Here is a 23,729-nt window from a genome sequence, read left to right as displayed (position 1 = left end):
TAAAACAGCCCACTACCTATAATATAGGTTTTTTAAACATAAGATCATTGTCTCCTAAAACGTTGTTAGTTAATGATATTATCAGAGACAACAATCTTAACGTCATCGGTCTCAGCGAAACCTGGCTTAAACCAAACGACTTTTTTGCGCTAAATGAGGCATGTCCTCCTAACTTTACACATGCGCATATTGCCCGTCCGCTCAAAAGGGGTGAGGGGGTCGCACTAATATACAACGAAAACTTTAACCTTAGTCCTAACATAAATAATAAATATAAATCGTTTGAGGTGCTTACTATGAGGTCTGTCACACCGCTGCCTCTACACCTGGCTGTTATCTACCGCCCCCCAGGGCCCTGTTCGGACTTTATTAATGAATTCTCAGAGTTCGTTGCTGATCTAGTGACACACGCCGATAATATAATCATAATGGGGGACTTTAATATCCATATGAATACCCCATCGGACCCACCGTGCGTAGCGCTCCAGACTGTAATTGATAGCTGTGGTCTCACACAAATAATAAATGAACCCACGCATCGCAACGGTAATACGATAGACCTAGTGCTTGTCAGGGGTATCACCGCTTCCAAAGTTACGATACTCCCGTATACTAAAGTATTGTCCGATCATTACCTTATAAAATTCGAGGTTCAGACGCATGTTCGTCAAACTAATAATAATAATAACTGCTATAGCAGCCGCAACATTAATACGGCCACAACGACAACTCTTGCTGACCTACTGCCCTCGGTAATGGCACCATTCCCAAAGTATGTGGGCTCTATTGATAACCTCACTAACAACTTTAACGACGCCCTGCGCGAAACCATTGATAACATAGCACCGCTAAAGTTAAAAAAGGCTCCAAAAAAGCGCACCCCGTGGTTTACAGAAGAAACTAGAGCTCAGAAATTATTATGTAGAAAGCTGGAACGCAAATGGCGCACGACTAAACTTGAGGTGCACCATCAAGCATGGAGTGATGGTTTAATAACTTATAAACGCATGCTTACCTTAGCTAAAGCTAATTATTACTCAAATCTCATTCACCGTAATAAAAACGATCCTAAATTTTTGTTTAGTACGGTAGCATCGCTAACCCAACAAGGGACCCCTTCCAGTAGCTCCACCCACTCAGCTGATGACTTTATGCAATTCTTTAGTAAGAAAATTGAAGTCATTAGAAAGGAGATTAAAGACAATGCGTCCCAGCTACAACGGGGTTCTATTAACACTGATACGATTGTATATACGGCGGATACTGCCCTCCAAAATAGTTTCTCTCGTTTTGAGGAAATAACATTAGAGGAATTGTTACAACGTGTAAATGGAATAAAACAGACAACATGTTTACTTGACCCTCTTCCTGGGAAACTGATCAAGGAGCTCTTTGTATTATTAGGTCCATCAGTGCTAAATATTATAAACTTATCACTCTCCTCGGGCAGTGTTCCCCTAGCATTCAAAAAAGCGGTTATTCATCCTCTTCTTAAAAGACATAACCTCGATCCTGACCTCATGGTAAATTACCGACCGGTGTCTCACCTTCCCTTTATTTCAAAAATCCTTGAAAAAATTGTTGCGGAGCAGTTAAATGAACACTTAGCGTCTAACAATCTATGTGAAACCTTTCAATCCGGTTTCAGGGCAAATCACTCCACGGAGACAGCCCTCGCAAAAATGACTAATGATCTATTGCTAACGATGGATTCTGATGCGTCATCTATGTTGCTGCTCCTCGATCTTAGCGCTGCTTTCGATACCGTCGATCATAATATTTTATTAGAACGTATCAAAACACGAATTGGTATGTCAGACTTAGCCCTGTCTTGGTTTAACTCTTATCTTACTGACAGGATGCAGTGTGTCTCCCATAACAATGTGACCTCGGACTACGTTAAGGTAACGTGTGGAGTTCCCCAGGGTTCGGTCCTTGGCCCTGCACTCTTCAGCATCTACATGCTGCCGCTAGGTGACATCATACGCAAATACGGTATTAGCTTTCACTGTTATGCTGATGACACCCAACTCTACATGCCCCTAAAGCTGACCAACACGCCGGATTGTAGTCAGCTGGAGGCGTGTCTTAATGAAATTAAACAATGGATGTCCGCTAACTTTTTGCAACTCAACGCCAAAAAAACGGAAATGCTGATTATCGGTCCTGCTAGACACCGAACTCTATTTAATAATACAACTCTAACATTTGACAACCAAACAATTAAACAAGGCGACACGGTAAAGAATCTGGGTATTATCTTCGACCCAACTCTCTCCTTTGAGGCACACATTAAAAGCGTTACTAAAACGGCCTTCCTTCATCTCCGTAACATTGCTAAAATTCGCTCCATTCTGTCCACTAAAGACGCTGAGATCATTATCCATGCGTTTGTTACGTCTCGCCTCGACTACTGTAACGTATTATTTTCGGGTCTCCCCATGTCTAGCATTAAAAGATTACAGTTGGTACAAAATGCGGCTGCTAGACTTTTGACAAGAACAAGAAAGTTTGATCACATTACGCCTGTACTGTATATACCTTTATATACATATATACATACATATATACCTATACTGTATATACCTTTATATACATATATACATACATATATACCTATACTGTATATACCTTTATATACATATATACATACATATATACCTATACTGTATATACCTTTATATACATATATACATACATATATACCTATACTGTATATACCTTTATATACATATATACATACATATATACCTGTACTGGCTCACCTGCACTGGCTCCCTGTGCACTTAAGATGTGACTTTAAGGTTTTACTACTTACGTATAAAATACTACACGGTCTAGCTCCATCCTATCTTGCCGATTGTATTGTACCATATGTCCCGGCAAGAAATCTGCGTTCAAAGGACTCCGGCTTATTAGTGATTCCCAAAGCCCAAAAAAAGTCTGCGGGCTATAGAGCATTTTCCGTTCGGGCTCCAGTACTCTGGAATGCCCTCCCGGTAACAGTTGGAGATGCCACCTCAGTAGAAGCATTTAAGTCTCACCTTAAAACTCATTTGTATACTGTAGCCTTTAAATAGACTCCCTTTTTAGACCAGTTGATCTGCCGTTTCTTTTCTTTTTCTTCTATGTCCCACTCTCCCGTGTGGAGGGGGTCCGGTCCGATCCGGTGGCCATGTACTGCTCGCCTGTGTATCGGCTGGGGACATCTCTGCGCTGCTGGTCCGCCTACGCTTGGGATGGTTTCCTGCTGGCTCCGCTGTGAACGGGACTCTCTCTGCTGTGTCTTGGATCCTCTTTGGACTGGACTCTCGCGAATGTGTTGTATCCATTGCGGATTGAACTTTCACAGTATCATGTTAGACCCGCTCGACATCCATTGCTTTCCTCCTCTCCAAGGTTCTCATAGTCATCATTGTCACCGACGTCCCACTGGGTGTGAGTTTTCCTTGCCCTTATGTGGGCCTACCGAGGATGTCGTGGTGGTTTGTGCAGCCCTTTGAGACACTAGTGATTTAGGGCTATATAAGTAAACATTGATTGATTGATTGATTGATAGTCCATAGTGGATCTAACATAATAGTGTTAGAGTCCAGTCCATAGTGGATCCAACATAATAGTGAGAGTCCAGTCCATAGTGGATCCAACATAATAGTGAGAGTCCAGTCCATAGTGGATAGGCACCAGCGCCCCCCATGACTCCAAAGCAAATAAGCGGTAGCAAATGGTTGGATAGTTGGTTAGCTTCAGAATAACAATTTTATTAAAAAGAATAAGAGACTTATTATACTCTAAAAATGTTTGTCTTACTTAAAAATGCACGCATTGTATTCGGTGTTAAAACAAATATATGTCTCTTACGGAAATACATTTTACAATATTTGGATTTCATGGCTCTCTCAGCCAAAATGGTTCCCGAGCCCTGGTCTAGACCATGGCCTCTAGGTCACGTGACTTCAATCCAGCGATTGCAAGTTCACACATTAAAAAAAAAAAAATAACCGCAATTTTCAAAAGGGGAGTTAAAAGTGTTTTAAAAAAGCAGCGTTTGAATGGCCTGAAGACAGCAGAGGAAAAGGGGAAGAAGTAGGGAGTGGAACAAGGTCCTCAGTCTGGTTGTAAGGAGGCCAGCTGGAGCTGTCACATGAGGGGGGGGGGGGGGACATGCAGTCAGGAGGGGGGACATGCAGTCAGGAGGGGGACATGCAGTCAGGGGGGGGACATGCAGTCAGGGGGGGGGACATGCAGTCAGGAGGGGGGACATGCAGTCAGGGGGGGGGACATGCAGTCAGGGGGGGGACATGCAGTCAGGAGGGGGGACATGCAGTCAGGGGGGGGGGACATGCAGTCAGGAGGGGGGACATGCAGTCAGGAGGGGGACATGCAGTCGGGGGGGGGGACATGCAGTCAGGAGGGGGGACATGCAGTCAGGAGGGGGACATGCAGTCGGGGGGGGGGACATGCAGTCAGGAGGGGGGACATGCAGTCAGGAGGGGGACATGCAGTCGGGGGGGGGACATGCAGTCAGGAGGGGGACATGCAGTCAGGGGGGGGGGGACATGCAGTCAGGAGGGGGGACATGCAGTCAGGAGGGGGACATGCAGTCGGGGGGGGGGACATGCAGTCAGGAGGGGGACATGCAGTCAGGGGGGGGACATGCAGTCAGGAGGGGGGACATGCAGTCAGGAGGGGGGACATGCAGTCAGGGGGGGGGACATACAGTCAGGAGGGGGACATGCAGTCGGGGGGGGGGACATGCAGTCAGGAGGGGGACATGCAGTCAGGGGGGGGACATGCAGTCAGGAGGGGGGACATGCAGTCAGGAGGGGGGACATGCAGTCAGGAGGGGGACATGCAGTCGGGGGGGGGGGACATGCAGTCAGGAGGGGGACATGCAGTCAGGGGGGGTGACATGCAGTCAGGAGGGGGGACATGCAGTCAGGAGGGGGACATGCAGTCAGGGGGGGGGACATGCAGTCAGGAGGGGGGACATGCAGTCAGGAGGGGGACATGCAGTCAGGGGGGGGACATGCAGTCAGGAGGGGGACATGCAGTCAGGAGGGGGGACATGCAGTCAGGAGGGGGGCATGCAGTTAGGAGGGGGACATGCAGTCGGGGGGGGGGGACATGCAGTCAGGAGGGGGGACATGCAGTCAGGAGGGGGGACATGCAGTCAGGAGGGGGACATGCAGTCGGGGGGGGGGGGGGGGGGGACATGCAGTCAGGAGGGGGGACATGCAGTCGGGGGGGGGGGGGGGGGGACATGCAGTCATCACACATCTTGCTCTTTAGTTAAGGAGAGCAGCATGTGTCCCAGCTGAGGTCTGATCCTGTAGGCTGCATGGAGACCAGACCAGACCCTCCTGATGCTGCACTAGTTGGGCTCTTAACCATTGTCTAATCATGGCCACCAGCAGCGAGAGCGATTCGGACCGAGAAAGCAACAAATTTCCCCATTAATTTGAGCGAGGATGAAAGATTCATGGATGAGGAAATTTAGAGTGAAGGTCTAGGAAAAAAAAAAAAAGGCGATTGCAGTGGGACCGATTCAGATGCAATTAGACACATTTACTGGGATAATTCTGGAAAATCCCTTATCTGCTATTGTTTTGCTAGTGTTTTAGTGAGATTAAATAGTACCTAAAGTTGGAGGGGTGTGTTGATGCCAGAGTCTCTGAGGAAAGTCACAGCAGCTGCATGGACGGCGCAAGCGCCGCTGATGTCTCTGGTAAGAGCCGACTTATTACCACAATTTTCTCACCGAAACCTGCCGGTTGACATGTGGTCAGGATCCATGTTCGCTTGACCGCTTTGTTCCATAGTAAAGTTTCATCTTCGGGAATTTTAAACAAACAATAAAGTTGGCAACTTTTGGTCGCTAATAAAAAAGCCCTGCCTGTAGCGGAAGTAGCAGACGATGTGCGCGTGACGTCACGGGTTGTGGAGCTCCTCACATCTGAACATTGTTTATAATCATGGCCACCAGCAGCGAGAGCGATTCAGACCGAGAAAGCGACAATTTCCCTATTAATTTGAGCGAGGATGAAAGATTTGTGGATGAGGAAAGTGAGAGTGAAGGATTAGAGCGATTCAGATGTTATTAGACAAATTTACCTTATCTGCTTATTGTGTTACCAGTGTTTTAGTGAGATGATATGGTCGTACAACCTGAAAGTGGGACAGGTGTGGCCACAGGTGTGGTGACCACCAGTGTTTTAGTGAGATGATATGGTCGTACTTGTACAACCTGAAAGTGGGACAGGTGTGGCCACAGGTGTGGTGACCACCAGTGTTTGAGGGAAGCCACGTTTCTGGACGAGACAAAGGCAGCCAGGCTGAGATTTATTTTTTCTCCCCTCCTCCACAGTGGAATCATCCGACGGTCGGGGGCGGCCGGGGGGAGGAGGCAAGAGAGTCCACAGCTGCCTCTTTGACAAGTGAATTATATTTATATAGCGCTTTTTCTCTAGTGACTCAAAGCGCTTTGTATAGTGAAACCCAATATCTAATTTTAACATTTAAACCAGTGTGGGTGGCACTGGGAGCAGATGGGTAAAGTGTCTTGCCCAAGGACACAATGGCAGTGACTAGGATGGCGGAAGCGGGGATCGAACCTGCAACCCTCAATTTGCTAGCACGGCCACTCCACCAACCGAGCTATACCGGAGGAACGACGCAAGCTCTCCGCTCATGTCTACGCTAAGAGCCGACTTATTACCACAATTTTCTCACCGAAACCTGCAGGTAGACATGTGGTCGAGAACCATGTTCGCTTGACCGCTCTGTTCCATAGTAAAGCTTCACCTTCGGGAATGTAAACAAGGAAACACCGGCTGTGTTTGTGTGGCTAAAGGCAGCCGCAATACACCGCTTCTCACCTACATCTTTCTTCTTTGACGTCTCCATTATTCATTGAACAAATTGCAAAAGATTCAGCAACACAGATGTACAGAATACTGTGTAATTATGCGATTAAAGCAGACGACTTATAGCTGGGATCGGGCTGGAACATTGATATATAAACTATCAGACTGCGTGGTGGCTAGTAGTGGCTTTCAGTGGGACTTTATGTCAGTTTACAAAGTGGATTCAAGTGCTATTAGTCCATTTGGCCTTAAGTCGTTTCATATTTCAATAAGTCTTACAATATTGATGACAGGACAGGGCTGGCTGCTATCTCGATATATCGCGGGTTTGTCTCGAGTATATGTTCTCACACAGTTGCTTTTAGCTGCGGGCGTTACACTGCAGCCTCTTCTCACTCTTTCTTGTCTCTCCTTCTCACAGAGACATAAAACAAGCGCAGGAAAGGTAGCAGCATGGCTAACATTAGCTGTGATGCTAGCGGAGTGGTGCGAGTGCTAATACCAGAGAGAGAAGCTGCCAATCTGCTAACAAATGAAGGAAGAAGTCATTGCACAGAAAAAAGAGCAGGGGCTCCGTCGTCTGGCGGTGGTTTGGCTTCAAAAGCGTATGCGGCAAAAGCGTTGTTACAAAAAGTAGCGCCTGCTGCTGATTTCTAGCATCATTTGAAAAGTCATCCGCTGGTCGGGAAGCTTTTTGGCGGAGAGCCAAGAAGCAAAATATTTTAAATGTCTTTCCATAAGAGCCATATCAGATTTTTTTTAACACTGAAAACAACTATCCATCCATCCATCCATCCATCCATTTTCTACCGCTTATTCCCCTTTGGGGTCGCGGGGGACGCTGGCGCCTATCTCAGCTACAATTGGGTGGGAGGCGGCGTACACCCTGGACAAGTCGCCACCTCATCACAGGGCCAACACAGATAGACAGACCACATTCACACACTAGGGACCATTTAGTGTTGCCAATCAACCTATCCCCAGGTGCAGGTGGGAGGGGCCTATCCCCAGGTGCATGTCTTTGGAGGTGGGAGGGGCCTATCCCCAGGTGTATGTCTTTGGAGGTGGGAGGAAGCCGGAGTACCCGGAGGGAACCCACGCAGTCACGGGGAGAACATGCAAACTCCACACAGAAAGATCCCGAGCCTGGGATTGAACCCAGGACTGCAGGACCTTCGTATTGTGAGGCAGACGCACTAACCCCTGTTCTACCATCAAGGTGTTCAAGTTAAAAGTAACAATGATTGTCACACACACACACACACACACACACACACACACACACACACACACACACACACACACACACACACACACACACACACACACACACACACACACACACACACACACACACCCGCACGCACGCACGCACGCCCGCCCGCACGCCCGCCCAACAAAAAAAACAACCATCAATAAAATCAATTTAAGAACCTTTTTTTAAATCGTCTGCAACAACAACAAAAAACCTCAAACTTAGCGATAAAATCAATTTATCAGCCAGGCTTAATTTCAGGATAAAATGGCTCCAATATTTTAATAAAAATTAACCCAAGAAGGAGGGGAACATTTTTTTTTTTTTTTTTTAAATAGCTCCAACAACCAAAGTCTGCAACATCAACAAAACCTTATCAATAAAATCAATTCAAAAACTTTTTTTAAATCGTCTGCAACAACAACAAAAAAACTTGAACTTTTCGATGAAATCAATTTATCGCCCAGGCCTAATTGCAGGATAAAATGACTCCAATATTTGAATGAAAATCAACCGGAGAAGGAGGAAAAAATGTTTTTAAAAATAGTTTGCAACAAAAAAAAAACCTTATCCACACAATCAATTTAAAAACCTTTTTTAAATCGTCTCCAACAACAACAACAAAAAACACGAACTTTTCGATAAAATCAATTTGTCGCCCAGGCCTAATTGCAGGATAAAATGTCTCCAATATTTTATTAAAATTAACCCAAAAAGTGGAGGAAAAATATATTTTTTTTTTTAAATAGCTCCAACAACCAAAGTCTGCAACATCAACAAAACCTTATCAATAAAATCAATTCAAAAACTTTTTTTAAATCGTCTGCAACAACAACAAAAAAACTTGAACTTTTCGATGAAATCAATTTATCGCCCAGGCCTAATTGCAGGATCAAATGACTCCAATATTTGAATGAAAATTAGCCGGAGAAGGAGGGAAAAAACGTCTTAAAAATAGTTTGCAACAAAAAAAAAACCTTATCCATACAATCAATTTAAAAACCTTTTTTTAAATCGTCTCCAACAACAACAACAAAAAACACGAACTTTTCGATAAAATCAATTTGTCGCCCAGGCCTAATTGCAGGATAAAATGTCTCCAATATTTTATTAAAATTAACCCAAAAAGTGGAGGAAAAATATATTTTTTTTTTTAAATAGCTCCAACAACCAAAGTCTGCAACATCAACAAAACCTTATCAATAAAATCAATTCAAAAACTTTTTTTAAATCGTCTGCAACAACAACAAAAAAACTTGAACTTTTCGATGAAATCAATTTATCGCCCAGGCCTAATTGCAGGATCAAATGACTCCAATATTTGAATGAAAATTAGCCGGAGAAGGAGGGAAAAAACGTCTTAAAAATAGTTTGCAACAAAAAAAAAACCTTATCCATACAATCAATTTAAAAACCTTTTTTTAAATCGTCTCCAACAACAACAACAAAAAACACGAACTTTTCGATAAAATCAATTTGTCGCCCAGGCCTAATTGCAGGATAAAATGTCTCCAATATTTTATTAAAATTAACCCAAAAAGTGGAGGAAAAATATATTTTTTTTTTTAAATAGCTCCAACAACCAAAGTCTGCAACATCAACAAAACCTTATCAATAAAATCAATTCAAAAACTTTTTTTAAATCGTCTGCAACAACAACAAAAAAACTTGAACTTTTCGATGAAATCAATTTATCGCCCAGGCCTAATTGCAGGATCAAATGACTCCAATATTTGAATGAAAATTAGCCGGAGAAGGAGGGAAAAAACGTCTTAAAAATAGTTTGCAACAAAAAAAAAACCTTATCCATACAATCAATTTAAAAACCTTTTTTTAAATCGTCTCCAACAACAACAACAAAAAACACGAACTTTTCGATAAAATCAATTTGTCGCCCAGGCCTAATTGCAGGATAAAATGTCTCCAATATTTTATTAAAATTAACCCAAAAAGTGGAGGAAAAATATATATTTTTTTTTAAATAGCTCCAACAACCAAAGTCTGCAACATCAACAAAACCTTATCAATAAAATCAATTCAAAAACTTTTTTTAAATCGTCTGCAACAACAACAAAAAAACTTGAACTTTTCGATGAAATCAATTTATCGCCCAGGCCTAATTGCAGGATCAAATGACTCCAATATTTGAATGAAAATTAGCCGGAGAAGGAGGGAAAAAACGTCTTAAAAATAGTTTGCAACAAAAAAAAAACCTTATCCATACAATCAATTTAAAAACCTTTTTTTAAATCGTCTCCAACAACAACAACAAAAAACACGAACTTTTCGATAAAATCAATTTGTCGCCCAGGCCTAATTGCAGGATAAAATGTCTCCAATATTTTATTAAAATTAACCCAAAAAGTGGAGGAAAAATATATTTTTTTTTTTAAATAGCTCCAACAACCAAAGTCTGCAACATCAACAAAACCTTATCAATAAAATCAATTCAAAAACTTTTTTTAAATCGTCTGCAACAACAACAAAAAAACTTGAACTTTTCGATGAAATCAATTTATCGCCCAGGCCTAATTGCAGGATCAAATGACTCCAATATTTGAATGAAAATTAGCCGGAGAAGGAGGGAAAAAACGTCTTAAAAATAGTTTGCAACAAAAAAAAAACCTTATCCATACAATCAATTTAAAAACCTTTTTTTAAATCGTCTCCAACAACAACAACAAAAAACACGAACTTTTCGATAAAATCAATTTGTCGCCCAGGCCTAATTGCAGGATAAAATGGCTCCAATATTTTTATAAAAATTAACCGGAGAAGGAGGAAAAAAATGTTTTTAAAAAAAGTTTGCAAGGAAAAAAACCCTAATTAATAAAATCTATTTAAAAACCTTTTTTTTAAATCGTCTGCAACAACAACAAAAAAACTCAAACTTATCGATAAAATCAATTTATCGCCCAGGCCTAATTGCAGGATCAAATGTCTCCAATATTTGAATGAAAATCAACCGGAGAAGGAGGAAACATTTTTTTTTTTAAATAGTTTGCAACAAAAAAACTTCAACTTTTCAATAAAATCCATTTATCGCCCAGGCCTACAGTATTTGCAGGATAAAATGTCTCCAATACTTTAATAAAAATTAACCCGAGAAGGAGGGGAAAAACATTTTTTTTTTAAATAGCTTCAACAACCAAAGTTTGCAACAACAACAAAACCTTATCAATAAAATCAATTCAAAAACCTTTTTTTAAATAGTCTGCAACAACAACAAAAAAACTCGAACTTTTCGATAAAATCATTTTATCGCCCAGGGCTAATTGCAGGATCAAATGACTCCAATATTTGAATGAAAATCAACCGGAGAAGGAAGAAAAAATGTTTTTAAAAATAGTTTGCAACAAATAAAAAACCCTAATCAATAAAATCTATTCAAAAAATGTTTTTAAATCATCTGCAACAACAACAGAAAAACTTGAACTTTTCGATAAAATCAATTTATCACCCAGGCCTAATTGCAGGATAAAATGGCTCCAATATTTTATTAAAATTAACCCAAAAAGTGGAGGAAAAACTTTTTTTTTTTTTTATATAAATAGCTCCAACAACCAAAGTCTGCAACATCAACAAAACCTTATCAATAAAATCAATTCAAAAACTTTTTTTTAAATTGTCTGCAACAACAACAAAAAAACTCGAACTTTTCAATCAAATCAATTTATCGCCCAGGCCTAATTGCAGGATCAAATGACTCCAATATTTGAATGAAAATCAACCGGAGAAGGAGGAAACATTTTTTTTTTTAAATAGTTTGCAACAAAAAAACTTCAACTTTTCGATAAAATCAATTTATCGCCCAGGCCTAATTGCAGGATAAAAACCGAGCATTTCAGAGAATTGCAAGTCTTGTGAGAACCCTGCGATCAACATAAAAATAGGTGAGGAGGGGCTGAAAAAGGTGTGAGAAGACTGGCGGTGACGACAGGAAGCCGAGGTGGGAGTAGGAGGAAGAGTGGGGGGTGTGGGCGGTCAGCTCCTTGGGGGTGGGGGGGTGAGGAGGGGGTCACCGCATAGCTTCCAGTGTTAAAACCCAACTTACTGGCAGGTGAAGTTTGAGGTGAGGGCAGAAGTGGGGGCATCTCCTCGGTGGCGCTGCTCTGACTCAGCGCTGTACTGTCGGCTAGAAACACACAATGCAGCCACCAGACGCACAACATGGACAAACACCCACAAGGTCATGAGAGACGCCGGAGTCTCTCCGCACACCCGCTCTCTCGCCGCATCCAGAGTGGAAAAAGGAAAAGCAAAAGCAGTGGAGCCCACCGCCTACCTTTCATTTCCTCCTCCTCGTTGGTGGCGTTGCTCTCGGTGGATCCCTGCGGGCGACAAAAGCATTAGTGGGAGCGTTGACTTACAGTACCAACACTTCTCACCTTGACGCCGTCAGGAGGATTTTGCACCACCGTGCTTTGGGATTCCTGCAAGGCAAAACAAGAGTGGCTACAAGATGTCTAGACCATGGACCGCCACGTCTCTATGTGGGCCAACTTTCCACCGAACAGAAACTAACGCAGACGGACCACAGACTAGCTTTCAATGTTTCAATTTTCACGTTTGAACTTGTTTAGTTAGCTTAGCAGCCCTCAGGCCGGCAAGCTCACAAACCAATAAATAACTTAGACATGCATCACAACAAAAAGGGGAGTATTAAAAAATCGGATAAAAGTTGGTAGTCCAACTCATACTGACAAGCTAGGAGATAGCAGTAGAAAAAACTGCATTTAGGTCAGATAATGAGTCATATGACATCCATTATTTAAAGTTGTTTTAACTATTAAATGAACCTAAAATATGACTTCGTTTATCTTTGTGAAAAATACTGGACACGTGTTGTCGAGCTGATGAGATTCGATGCAAGTGTAAGCCACTCTGACACTATTGTTCACTTTTTAAATGTTTTTATTGTGATGATAATATAAATTAAAGCTGCAAGCAGCGATGGACGGGACCGAGTATTTATAGCCATCTTTTGTATTGAAGGGGGAATTGCAAATTTCATGTTGATTTTTGCTGGGGATTGTCAGTGTATGAAATATAGGTCTGAGTGAGACCTACATAGAGGTTTTTGTTTCATGTGTCTACGACATTCCTACTGGGAATTAGAGGCAGTTTGGTCTGTTTTCTTCATAGGGGGCGCTAGAGCGCAATTTTGAGCTTTGGGGTTTGGTTTTTTGATTAGATCGCAATTTTCGCCAGTCCTGATGTGTGTGTCCAATGTATATATATGAAATTGAAATTCACTGAAATTCAAGTATTTCTTATATATATATATATATATATAAAAATTTTGGGGGATTGGATTATCCAGAGAATAGTGCTCGATACCGTGGTAGAGCGCAATATGTATGTGTGGGAAACATCACAAGACTACTTCATCTCTACAGAACTGTTTCATGATTGAGGGAACCCCTCATGAAACAGTTCTGTAGAGATGAAGTAGTCTTGTGATTTTTCCCACATATATATATATATATATATATATATATATATATATACATAAAATACTTGAATTTCAATGTTCATTTATTATATACACACACATAACACTCCTCTACTCGGGGCGGTATAGCTCGGTTGGTAGAGCGGCCGTGCCAGCAACTTGAGGGTTGCAGGTTCGATCCCCGCTTCTGCCATCCTAGTCACTGCCGTTGTGTCCTGGGGCAAGACACTTTACCCACCTGCTCCCAGTGACACCCACACTGGTTCAAATGTAAAAAGTAGTTATTGGGTTTCACTTTGTAAAGCGCTTTGAGTCACTAGAGAAAAAGCGCTATATAAATATAATTAACATTAACTAACTACTCATTGTTGTATTTGAAAGTGCAATGCTTTGCAGCCAGTAGCACAGCCTTTGAAGGAGCACAGGTATGGGCGGCATCTGAGACATTTAATTTGCAGGAAAGAAGTGAGTTTAGGGTTGAATTGTCCATCCTCGTTCTATTCTCTATCGTTATTTTTTTTGGACATTACTACTTGCCGTAGTTTTGAAGCAATGCATGATTTGAATCCTGGATGTTGTGTGTCAGTGTATTCACGTGCCGGGTGGAATAAACACACGCTGGGAAATAGCTCCGTGCCTACCTACTTTATGGGGTTATAGATCAACTTATGGATAACAGAGACATATATAATAGTCTCCTTCTTGTTAGCCGTAGATGTTATTACGTGACTGGGCCGGAACGCTGTTTGTATGGAGGAAAAGTGGACGTGACGACAGGCTGTCCTCACTCAGGACCGGCTGGAAATCGGGATGGTTGTCACTGAAATTTGTGTGTCTCCCGGAAAATACGGGAGGGTCGGCAAGTGTGCTGTGCAGCAGTGGTCCCCCGGTACCAGGCTGTGGCCCGATTGGTACCGGGCCGCAGAAGAATTTTTTATTAATTTTTAATAATATATATAACCGGTATAGCTCGGTTGGTAGAGCGGCCGTGCCAGCAACTTGAGGGTTGCAGGTTCGATCCCCGCTTCCACATTCCTAGTCACTGCTGTTGTGTCCTTGGGCAAGACACTTTACCCACCTGCTCCCAGTGCCACCCACACTGCTTTAAATGTAAAAATTAGATATTGGGTTTCACTATGTAAAGCGCTTTGAGCCACTAGAGAAAAAGCGCTATATAAATATAATTCACTAATAAAAAATAAAACATTTTTTAATTAAATCAACATAAAAAACACAATATACACTTACAATTAGTGCACCAACCACAAAAACGTCCCTTTTTCATGACAAAGAAAAAAAAAAAAGAAGGACACGCCCCCACCTGGGACAAATGATTAAGCGTTGACTGGTCCGCGGGTACAAAAAGGTTGGGGACCACTTGTGTACAGCACTTTGGGGCAGTAGTTTTCAGAGGCGCTATATATATGTAAACCTTGACCCAAAGCAGCCTTCCACAATGGCAAACCAGGTGGGATTATAATGTAAAGCAGGACTTTTATAAAGTACTATAAAGCAAATACAATACTACACTTCTTTTTTTCCCAACAAATACTGGATGTATTAATTAAGCTTGCCCAATTTAGCCAAATATCTACACATAATTGGCACCTTACAAGGTTATTTATTATTATTATTTGCCCTGATGTGGGATCTGAGTAGAGGATGTCGTCGTGTCTCGTGCAGCCCTTTGAGACACTGGTGATTTAGGGCTATACAAGCAAACATTGATTGATGGATGTACTTGACGCAGATGTTTTTAACCCGCAAATCTGGAAGCGGACGTGGACTAAACTGGACTTCTCGGTGGAAAAGCTGGCTTTGACGTGACCGCATCCGCGTGGTCTCTCCAGGCCTCGAGTAACGCTCGTCCTCTTCGTCCGACTCATCCCACCCGCCTCCAGTTGAAAAGTCACCGCGCCAGATTGGTGTTACGTAAGATGCAAGGCCAGCCATTTGTCCGACATCCAAAATGAAAAAAATACAAATAAAATACAACATGCCTCTACAGCAGAAGAACAAGCGGTCAGGTTAAGTGTGTTGTTACTGGGGGAAGGAATGCTAGGGGAGCACAGAAATGTGGAAGACGATGGCAGAAAACGGGCTGGTAGTTGGGGGGCAAAAAAGGATGCAAAACCTCCAAATAACCGCTGCTGGGTGCATGATCTCTAACGAGCACCGGGTCGTTAACAACATCCGTGGCTGAGGGCAACGTCCTAAATGATTTGTTATTAACTCCATAAAGGCCGACTGACATGAGATGTTCTTATTTCAACGGGGATAGCAGCTCCATTCTATGTGTCATACTTCATCATTTCACCATATTTTTGCTGAAAGGATTTAGTAGAGAACATCCACCATAAAGTTGGCAACTTTTGCTCGCTAATAAAAAAGCCTTGCCTGTAGCGGAAGTAGCAGACGATGTGTGCGTGACGTCACGGGTTGTGGAGCTCCTCACATCTGAACTTTGTTTACAATCATGGCCACCAGACGCTAGAGCGATTCGGACCGAGAAAGCGACAATTTCCCCATTAATTTGAGCGAGGATGAAAGATGAGGATAGTGAGAGTGAAGGACTAGAAACATTTTTTTTAAATAAATAAAAAGGCGAGGGCAGTGAGAGCGATTCAGATATTATTAGACACATTTACTAGGATAATTCTGGAAAATCCATTTTCTGCTTGTTGTGTTACTAGTGTTTTAGTGAGATTATATGGTACCTGAAAGGCAGAGGGGCGTAGCCACGGATTTTATTGTAAACAATAATAAATACATTTTAATTTAATTCTTCATTTTAGCTTCTGTTTTTTCAACGAAAAATATTTGTAAAATATTTCTTTTAACTTATTATGATTAAAATAAAATAAAAAATATTCTGGCAAATCTAGGAAATGTGTAGAATCAAATTTAAATCTTATTTCAAAGTATTTTGAATGTCTTTTAACATTTTTGTCCAGGAAAATCTAGAAGAAATAATGATTTGTCTTTGTTAGAAATATAGCTTGGTCCAATTTGTTATATATTCTAACAAAGTGCAGATTGGATTTTAACCTATTTTAAACATGTCATCAACATTCTAAAATAAATTTTAATCAGGAAAAAATGACTAATGATGATCCATAAATTTTTTTTTTCAATTTTGTTCAAAAACATTCGAATTAGCTAGTTTTTCTCTACATATATTTCGGTTGGATTTTGAAATTTAAAGAGTCGAAATTTAAGATAAACTATTTTTCAAAATTGAATTTTCATTTTTTTCCCCGTGTTTTCTCCTCCTTTAAACCGTTCAATTAAGTGTTTTTTTTCCATCATTTATTCTCTACAAAAAACCTTCCGTAAAAGGAAAAAATTTACGACGAAATGACAGACAGAAATACCCATTTTTATATATATATATATATATATATATTTATTAAAGGTAAATTGAGCAAATTGGCTATTTCTGGCAATTTATTTAAAAACATTGTTTACAATCATGGCCACCAGCAGCTAGAGCGATTCGGACCGAGAAAGTGACAATTTCCCCATTAATTTGAGCGAGGATGAAAGCTGACGATAGTGAGAGTGAAGGACTAGAAACATTTTTTAAAAAATAAATAAAAAGGTGAGGGCAGTGAGAGCGATTCAGATATTATTAGACACATTTAGTAGGATAATTCTGGAAAATCCCTTATCTGCTCGTTGTGTTACTAGTGTTTTAGTGAGATTATATGGTACCTGAAAGTCAGAGGGGTGTGGCCACGGGTGTGGTGACCGCCAGTGTCTCCGGTGGGAGGAGGTAATAGTCTGCAGCTGCAGGAGGATGCAAGCTCCGCTCATGTCTACGCTAAGAGCCAATTTATTAGCACAATTTTCTCGCCGAAACCTGCCGGTTGACATGTGGTCGGGAACCATGTTCGCTTGACTGCTCTGTTCCATAGTAAAGCTTCACCTTCGGGAATGTAAACAAGGAAACACCGGCTGTGTTTGTGTTGCTAAAGGCAGCCGCAATACACCGCTTCCCACCTACATCTTTCTTCTTTGACGTCTCCATTATTAATTAAACAAATTGCAAAAGATTCATTAACACAGATGTCCAGAATACTGTGTAATTATGCGATGAAAAGAGACGACTTATAGCTGGGATCGGACGTCACGCGCACTCGTCATCATACCGCGACGTTTTCAACAGGACACTTTGCGGGAAATTTAAAATAGCAATTTATAAAGTAAAGCGGGCGTATTGTCATGTGTTGCAATGTTAATATTTCATCATTGATATATAAACTATCAGACTGCGTGGTCGCTAGTAGTGGCTTTCAGTAGGACTTTAATATTTTGAATACGAGTGGTCAGTCGGGATGCATATGGTTAGGATTTTATCTAGATTTATCAGTTCTATATTTTATTTGGTATAAATAAAGCTGTGAAAAAGTGCATTTTATAAAAAAATCATTTTTACAAAACCCCAAACCAGTGAAGTTGGCACGTTGTGTAAATCGTAAATAAAAACAGAATCCAATGATAGTAGAGTTGTACCTTGCACCTACAGATGTAGCGACCAACTGTAGTTACCTGAAGTGTTCCTGAGCCCATGTGGTGATATCCTTTACGCACTTATTTTCAGTTTTTGATGCGGTACCGCCTGAGGGATCGGAGGTCGCGGGCATTGTGTAGTGCTTTCTTCCAAATTCTCTGAACCATTTGATGACTTTTACGGACCAAAGATGGTGAAATCCCTAAATCCCTGAAGGTTTTTCTTAATCTGTTTAAAAATTTGCTCACACATTTTTTCACAAAGTGGTGACTTTCACCCCATCCATGTTTGTGAATGACTGAGCATTTCATGGAAGCTGTTTTTTATAGCCAACCACAGCACCCACCTGTTCCCAATTAGCCTGTTCACTTGTGGGATGTTCCAAATAAGCGTTTGATGAGCATTCCTCAACTTTCTCAGTCTTTTTCGCTACTAGTGCCAGCTTTTTGCAGGCATCGAATTCCAAATGAGCCAATATTATCAATTATTAATGAGAAGGTGTGTCCAAACTTGATAGTCCTATCATTTTTACGGAATCTTAACGACCAAAATAAGAAGCGGTACCCCATAAAATACCAGGAAGTCTGTATACATCCCTAGTGGTCAGCATTGATCAGGTCTGTGTAGCTCTGCATGCGCTCTAAAATGTAGCGACTCAGCCCGGTGTTCCACCTGGCGTACTGATGTTTGCAGTCGACTCAGCGCTTTTAACGCTGACTGAGCATTTTCACTCTTTACCGCAGATACGACATCTGTTCAGCTGTTGTGTTCATGTGTGTTTTGCTTATTCATGTTAATGAGGGGCAGCACGGTGATGGAGGGGTTAGTGCATCTGCCTCACAATACCAAGGTCCTGAGTAGTCCTGAGTAGTCCTGGGCTCGGGATCTTTCGGTGTGGAGTTAGCATGTTCTCCCTGTGACTCTTCCCACTTCCAAAAACATCACTCCACGTAAGCGGCATGGCCGGAAACCAACATTGAATGACCGTGACCTTCCATCCCTCAGACAGCACTGTATCAAAAACCCACATCAATCTCTAAAGGATATCACCACATGGGCTCAGGAACACTTCAGAAAACCACTGTCACTAAATACAGTTGGTTGCTACATCTGTAAGTGCAAGTTAAAGCTCTACTATGCAAAGCGAAAGCCATTTATCAACAACATCCAGAAACGCCGCCGGCTTCTCTGGGCCCGAGATCATCTAAGATGGACTGATGCAAAGTGGAAAAGTGTACTGAGGTCTGACGAGTCCACATTTCAAATTGTTTTGGGAATTAGACAACATCGTGTCATCTGGACCAAAGGGAAGCGAACCATCCAGACTGTTATGGACGCAAAGTGTAAAAGCCAGCATGTGTGATGGTATGGGGGTGCATTAGTGCCCAAGGCATGGGTAACTTACACATCTGTGAAGGCACCATTAATGCTGAAAGGTACATACAGGTTTTGGAACAACATATGCTGGCATCTAAGCGCCGTCTTTTTCATGGACGCCCCTGCTTATTTCAGCAAGACAATGCCAAGCCACGTGTTACAATAGCGTGGCTTGGTAAAAAAAGAGTGTGGGTACTTTCTTGGCCCGCCTGCAGTCCAGACCTGTCTCCCATGGAAAATGTGTGGTGCATTATGAAGCGTAAAATAGGACAGCGGAGACCCCGGACTGTTGAAGGACTGAAGCTCTACATAAAACAAGAATGGGAAAGAATTCCACTTTCAAAGCTTCAACAATTAGTTTCCTCAGTTCCCAAACGTTTATTGAGTGTTGTTAAAAGAAAAGGTGATGTAACACAGTGGTGAACATGCCCTTTCCCAACTACTTTGGCACATGTTGCAGCCATGAAATTCTAAATTAATTATTACTTGCACAACAAATTTTAAGTTTATGAGTTTGAACATGAAATATGTTGTCTTTGTAGCATATTCAACTGAATATGGCTTGAAAAGGATTTGCAAATCATTGTATTCTGTTTATATTTACATCTAACACAATTTCCAGACTCAAATGGAAACAGGGTTTGTAAAAGACTGATGGGGCTGAAGTCCTGGACTCGGAATAGGTACGGGCTCTACAGTTCTGTGCTGACACTTCAGAGATCATGCTCCTTCTAAACGAGGTGGACACGTGCATCCTGGCGCTCAAGGAATGTTCCAAAAGGTATGGTGAGACACGTATACATTGGTCAATCAGGGGGTTTGGGATAGACCACCTAGACCAGGGGTCACCAACACCAGGTCGCCCGTAAGGACCAGATGAGTCGCCCGCTGGCCTGTTCTAAAAATAGCTCAAATAGCAGCACTTACCAGTGAGCTGCCTCTATTTTTTAAATTGTATTTATTTACTAGCAAGCTGGTCTCGCTTGGCTCAACATTTTTAATTCTAAGAGAGACAAAACTCAAATAGAATTTGAAAATCCAAGAAAATATTTTAAAGACTTGGTCTTCGCTTGTTGAAATAAATTCATTTATTTTTTGACTTTGCTTCTTATAACTTTCAGAAAGACAATTTTACAGAAAAAATACTACCTTAAAAATGATTTTAGGATTTTTAAACACATATACCTTTTTACCTTTTAAATTCCTTCCTCTTCTTTCCCGACAATTTAAATCAATGTTCAAGTTTTTTTATTTTTTTTATAGTAAAGAATAATAAATACATTTTAATTTAATTCTTCATTTTAGCTTGTTTTTTCGACGAAGAATATTTGTAAAATATTTATTTTAACTTATGATTAAAATAAAATAAAAATATTCTGGCAAATCTAGGAAATCTGTAGAATCAAATTTAAATCTTATTTCAAAGTCTTTTGAATTTCTTTTAAAATTTTTGTCCAGGAAAATCTAGAAGAAATAATGATTTGTCTTTGTTAGAAATATAGCTTGGTCCAATTTGTTATATATTCTAACAAAGTGCAGATTGGATTTTAACCTATTTAAAACATGTCATCAAAATTCTAAAATTAATCTTAATCAGGAAAAAATTACAAATGATGTTCCATAAAAATTTTTTTTTTAATTTTGTTCAAAAACATTCGAATTAGCTAGTTTTTCTCTTGTGAAGTGAATTATATTTATATAGCGCTTTTTCTCTAGTGACTCAAAGCACTTTACATAGTGAAAGCCAATATCTAAGTTCCATTTAAAGCAGTGTGGGTGGCACTGGGAGCAGGTGGGTAAAGTGTCTTGCCCAAGGACACAACGGCAGTGACTAGGATGGCTGAAGCGGGGATTGAACCTGCAACCCTCGAGTTGCTGGCACGGTCACTCTACCAACCGAGCTATACCGCCCCGCCTCTTCATATATTTTGGTTGAATTTTGAATTTTAAAGAGTCGAAATTGAAGATAAACTATGTTTCAAAATTGAATTTTCACTTTTTCCCCGTTTTCTCTTTTAAACCATTCAATTAAGTGGGTTTTTTCATCATTTATTCTCTACAAAAAACCTTCCGCAAAAGGAAAAAACATGTCTGACGGAATGACAGACAGAAATACCCATTTTTTCATATATATATTTATAGATTTATTTATTAAAGGTAAATTGAGCAAATTGGCTATTTCTGGCAATTTATTGAAGTGTGTATCAAACTGGTAGCCCTTGGCATGAATCAGTACCCAAGAAGTAGCTCTTGCTTTGAAACAGGTTGGTGACCCCTGACCTAGAGAATCCAAGACGACACGTGCACCTGGTCAGGGTAGGCAGGCTGAGGAGGGAGCGACAATGACCACATACAACCACCTGGTGAGTGGTGAGGGTAGGTAGGCTGAGGAGGGAGCGACAATGACGACATACAAGCACCGAAGGAGCAACAATGACCACATACAACCACGAAAGGAGCGACAATGTCGACATACAACCACGAAAGGAGCGACAATGACGACATACAAGCACCAAAGTGCGGCGGCCTACTGTACCATCTGGTTGGTCGCCATGTTGTTGTCTTTCAGGGCATTGATGGCGCTCACTATACTGTTCTTACTGTTGTTGGTGGAAGGCTGGGACGAGAACGCAAAGACTCAGTAAACAAAGACACAGATCAGCGCCGCCCGCCCTTTGAGGAAATGAGGCTGGTGTTAGTCGAGTTGAGAGCTAACGGGGCAAATGAGAGGCTGAGTGGCACAGAATGGCCTCTAGATCATCCTTTTTACTGCCTCAATAACTCTCTATGCCTCCACCACTTAACTGCGCAGACACCCCAGGGGCGGAGGAGGCAAGGCAGGAGAGAAAGACGCAGGCGGGCGTCTTGGAAAAAGAAAACTCAGACTAAAACCAACATAAAATCCTTAATAGTTACAGTGGGGCCAAAAAGTATTTAGTCAGCCAGCGATTGTGCAAGTTCTCCCACTTCAAATGATGACAGAGGTCTGTCATTTTCATCATAGGTACACTTCAACTGTGACAGACAGAATCCAGGAGTTCACATTGTAGGAATTTTAAAGAATTTATTTGTAAATGATGGTGGAAAATAAGTATTTGGTGACTTCAAACAAGGAAGATCTCTGGCTCTCACAGACCTGTAACTTCTTCTTTAAGAAGCTCTTCTGTCCTCCACTCGTTACCTGTATTAATGGAACCTGTTTGAACTTGTTATCTGTATAAAAGACACCTGTCCACAGCCTCAAACAGTCAGACTCCAAACTCCACTATGGCCAAGACCAAAGAACTGTCGAAAGACACCAGGAAAAGAATTGTAGACCTGCACCAGACTGGGAAGAGTGAATCTACAATAGGCAAGCAGCTTGCTGTGGAAAAAAATCAACTGTGGGAGCAATTATCAGAAAATGGAAGACATACAAGACCACTGATAATCTCCCTCGATCTGGGGCTCCACGCAAGATTTCATCCCGTGGGGTCAAAATGATCATAAGACAGTGAGCAAAAATCCCAGAACCACACGGGGGGACCTGGTGAATGACCTGCAAAGAGCCGGGACCAAAGTAACAAAGGTTACAATCAGTAACACACTACGCCGACAGGGAATCAGATCCTGCAGTGCCAGATGTGTCCCCCTGCTTAAGCCAGTGCATGTCCAGGCCCGTCTGAAGTTTGCCAGAGAGCACATGGGAGAATGTCATGTGGTCAGATGAAACCAAAATACAACTTTTTGGTATAAACTCAACTGGTGGTGTTTGGAGGAAGAAGAATACTGAGTTGCATCCCAAGAACACCAAACCTACTGTGAAGCATGGGGGTGGAAACATCATGCTTTGGGGCTGTTTTTCTGCTAAGAGGACAGGACGATTGATCCGTGTTAAGGAAAGAATGAATGGGGCCATGTATCCTGAGATTTGGAGCCAAAACCTCCTTCCATCAGTGAGAGCTTTGAATGCTTGACCAAGTACTTATTTTCCACCATAATTTACAAATAAATTCTTTAAAATTCCTACAATGTGATTTTTGTTTCCCATTCTGTCTGTCACAGTTGAAGTGTACCTATGATGAAAATGACAGACCTCTGTCATCATTTGAAGTGGGAGAACTTGCACAATCGCTGGCTGACTAAATACTTTTTGGCCCCACTGTACATTAGCGGGGGCTGATATAAGACGTAAGTTGAAGAAGCTCATACAAAATTGTGTGCAGCTCGTTTATTGGCCCTTTACATGTTCTGAATTACAATCAAACTACAAAACACAGCTCA

At 41.5% G+C, this 23,729-nt stretch overlaps 1 protein-coding gene across 12 annotated transcripts in view; it reads right to left on the bottom strand.

The window, feature by feature from the left end:
• Nucleotides 1–23,729, bottom strand: part of LOC133557175 (calcium/calmodulin-dependent protein kinase type II subunit gamma-like) — a 167,374-nt gene that overhangs the window by 22,795 nt on the left and 120,850 nt on the right. For 4 of the 12 annotated variants that reach the window (XM_061907428.1, XM_061907427.1, XM_061907440.1 and 1 more), the window contains 4 exons: nucleotides 22,003–22,083; nucleotides 12,510–12,554; nucleotides 12,407–12,452; nucleotides 12,176–12,256 (listed from right to left, as the gene is read on the bottom strand). In XM_061907428.1, coding sequence (XP_061763412.1) covers nucleotides 12,176–12,256; nucleotides 12,407–12,452; nucleotides 12,510–12,554; nucleotides 22,003–22,083 — 253 coding nt within the window. The remainder of the gene's footprint in view (nucleotides 1–12,175; nucleotides 12,257–12,406; nucleotides 12,453–12,509; nucleotides 12,555–22,002; nucleotides 22,084–23,729) is intronic. The other 8 variants (XM_061907430.1, XM_061907436.1, XM_061907435.1 and 5 more) reach the window with 3 other exon arrangements.

This window comes from Nerophis ophidion, linkage group LG08 (genome assembly GCF_033978795.1).
Source record: "Nerophis ophidion isolate RoL-2023_Sa linkage group LG08, RoL_Noph_v1.0, whole genome shotgun sequence".
Lineage (NCBI taxonomy): Eukaryota > Metazoa > Chordata > Actinopteri > Syngnathiformes > Syngnathidae > Nerophis > Nerophis ophidion.
Note: the sequence above shows the minus strand (reverse complement) of the source record. Positions and strands in the feature narration are given on the sequence as shown.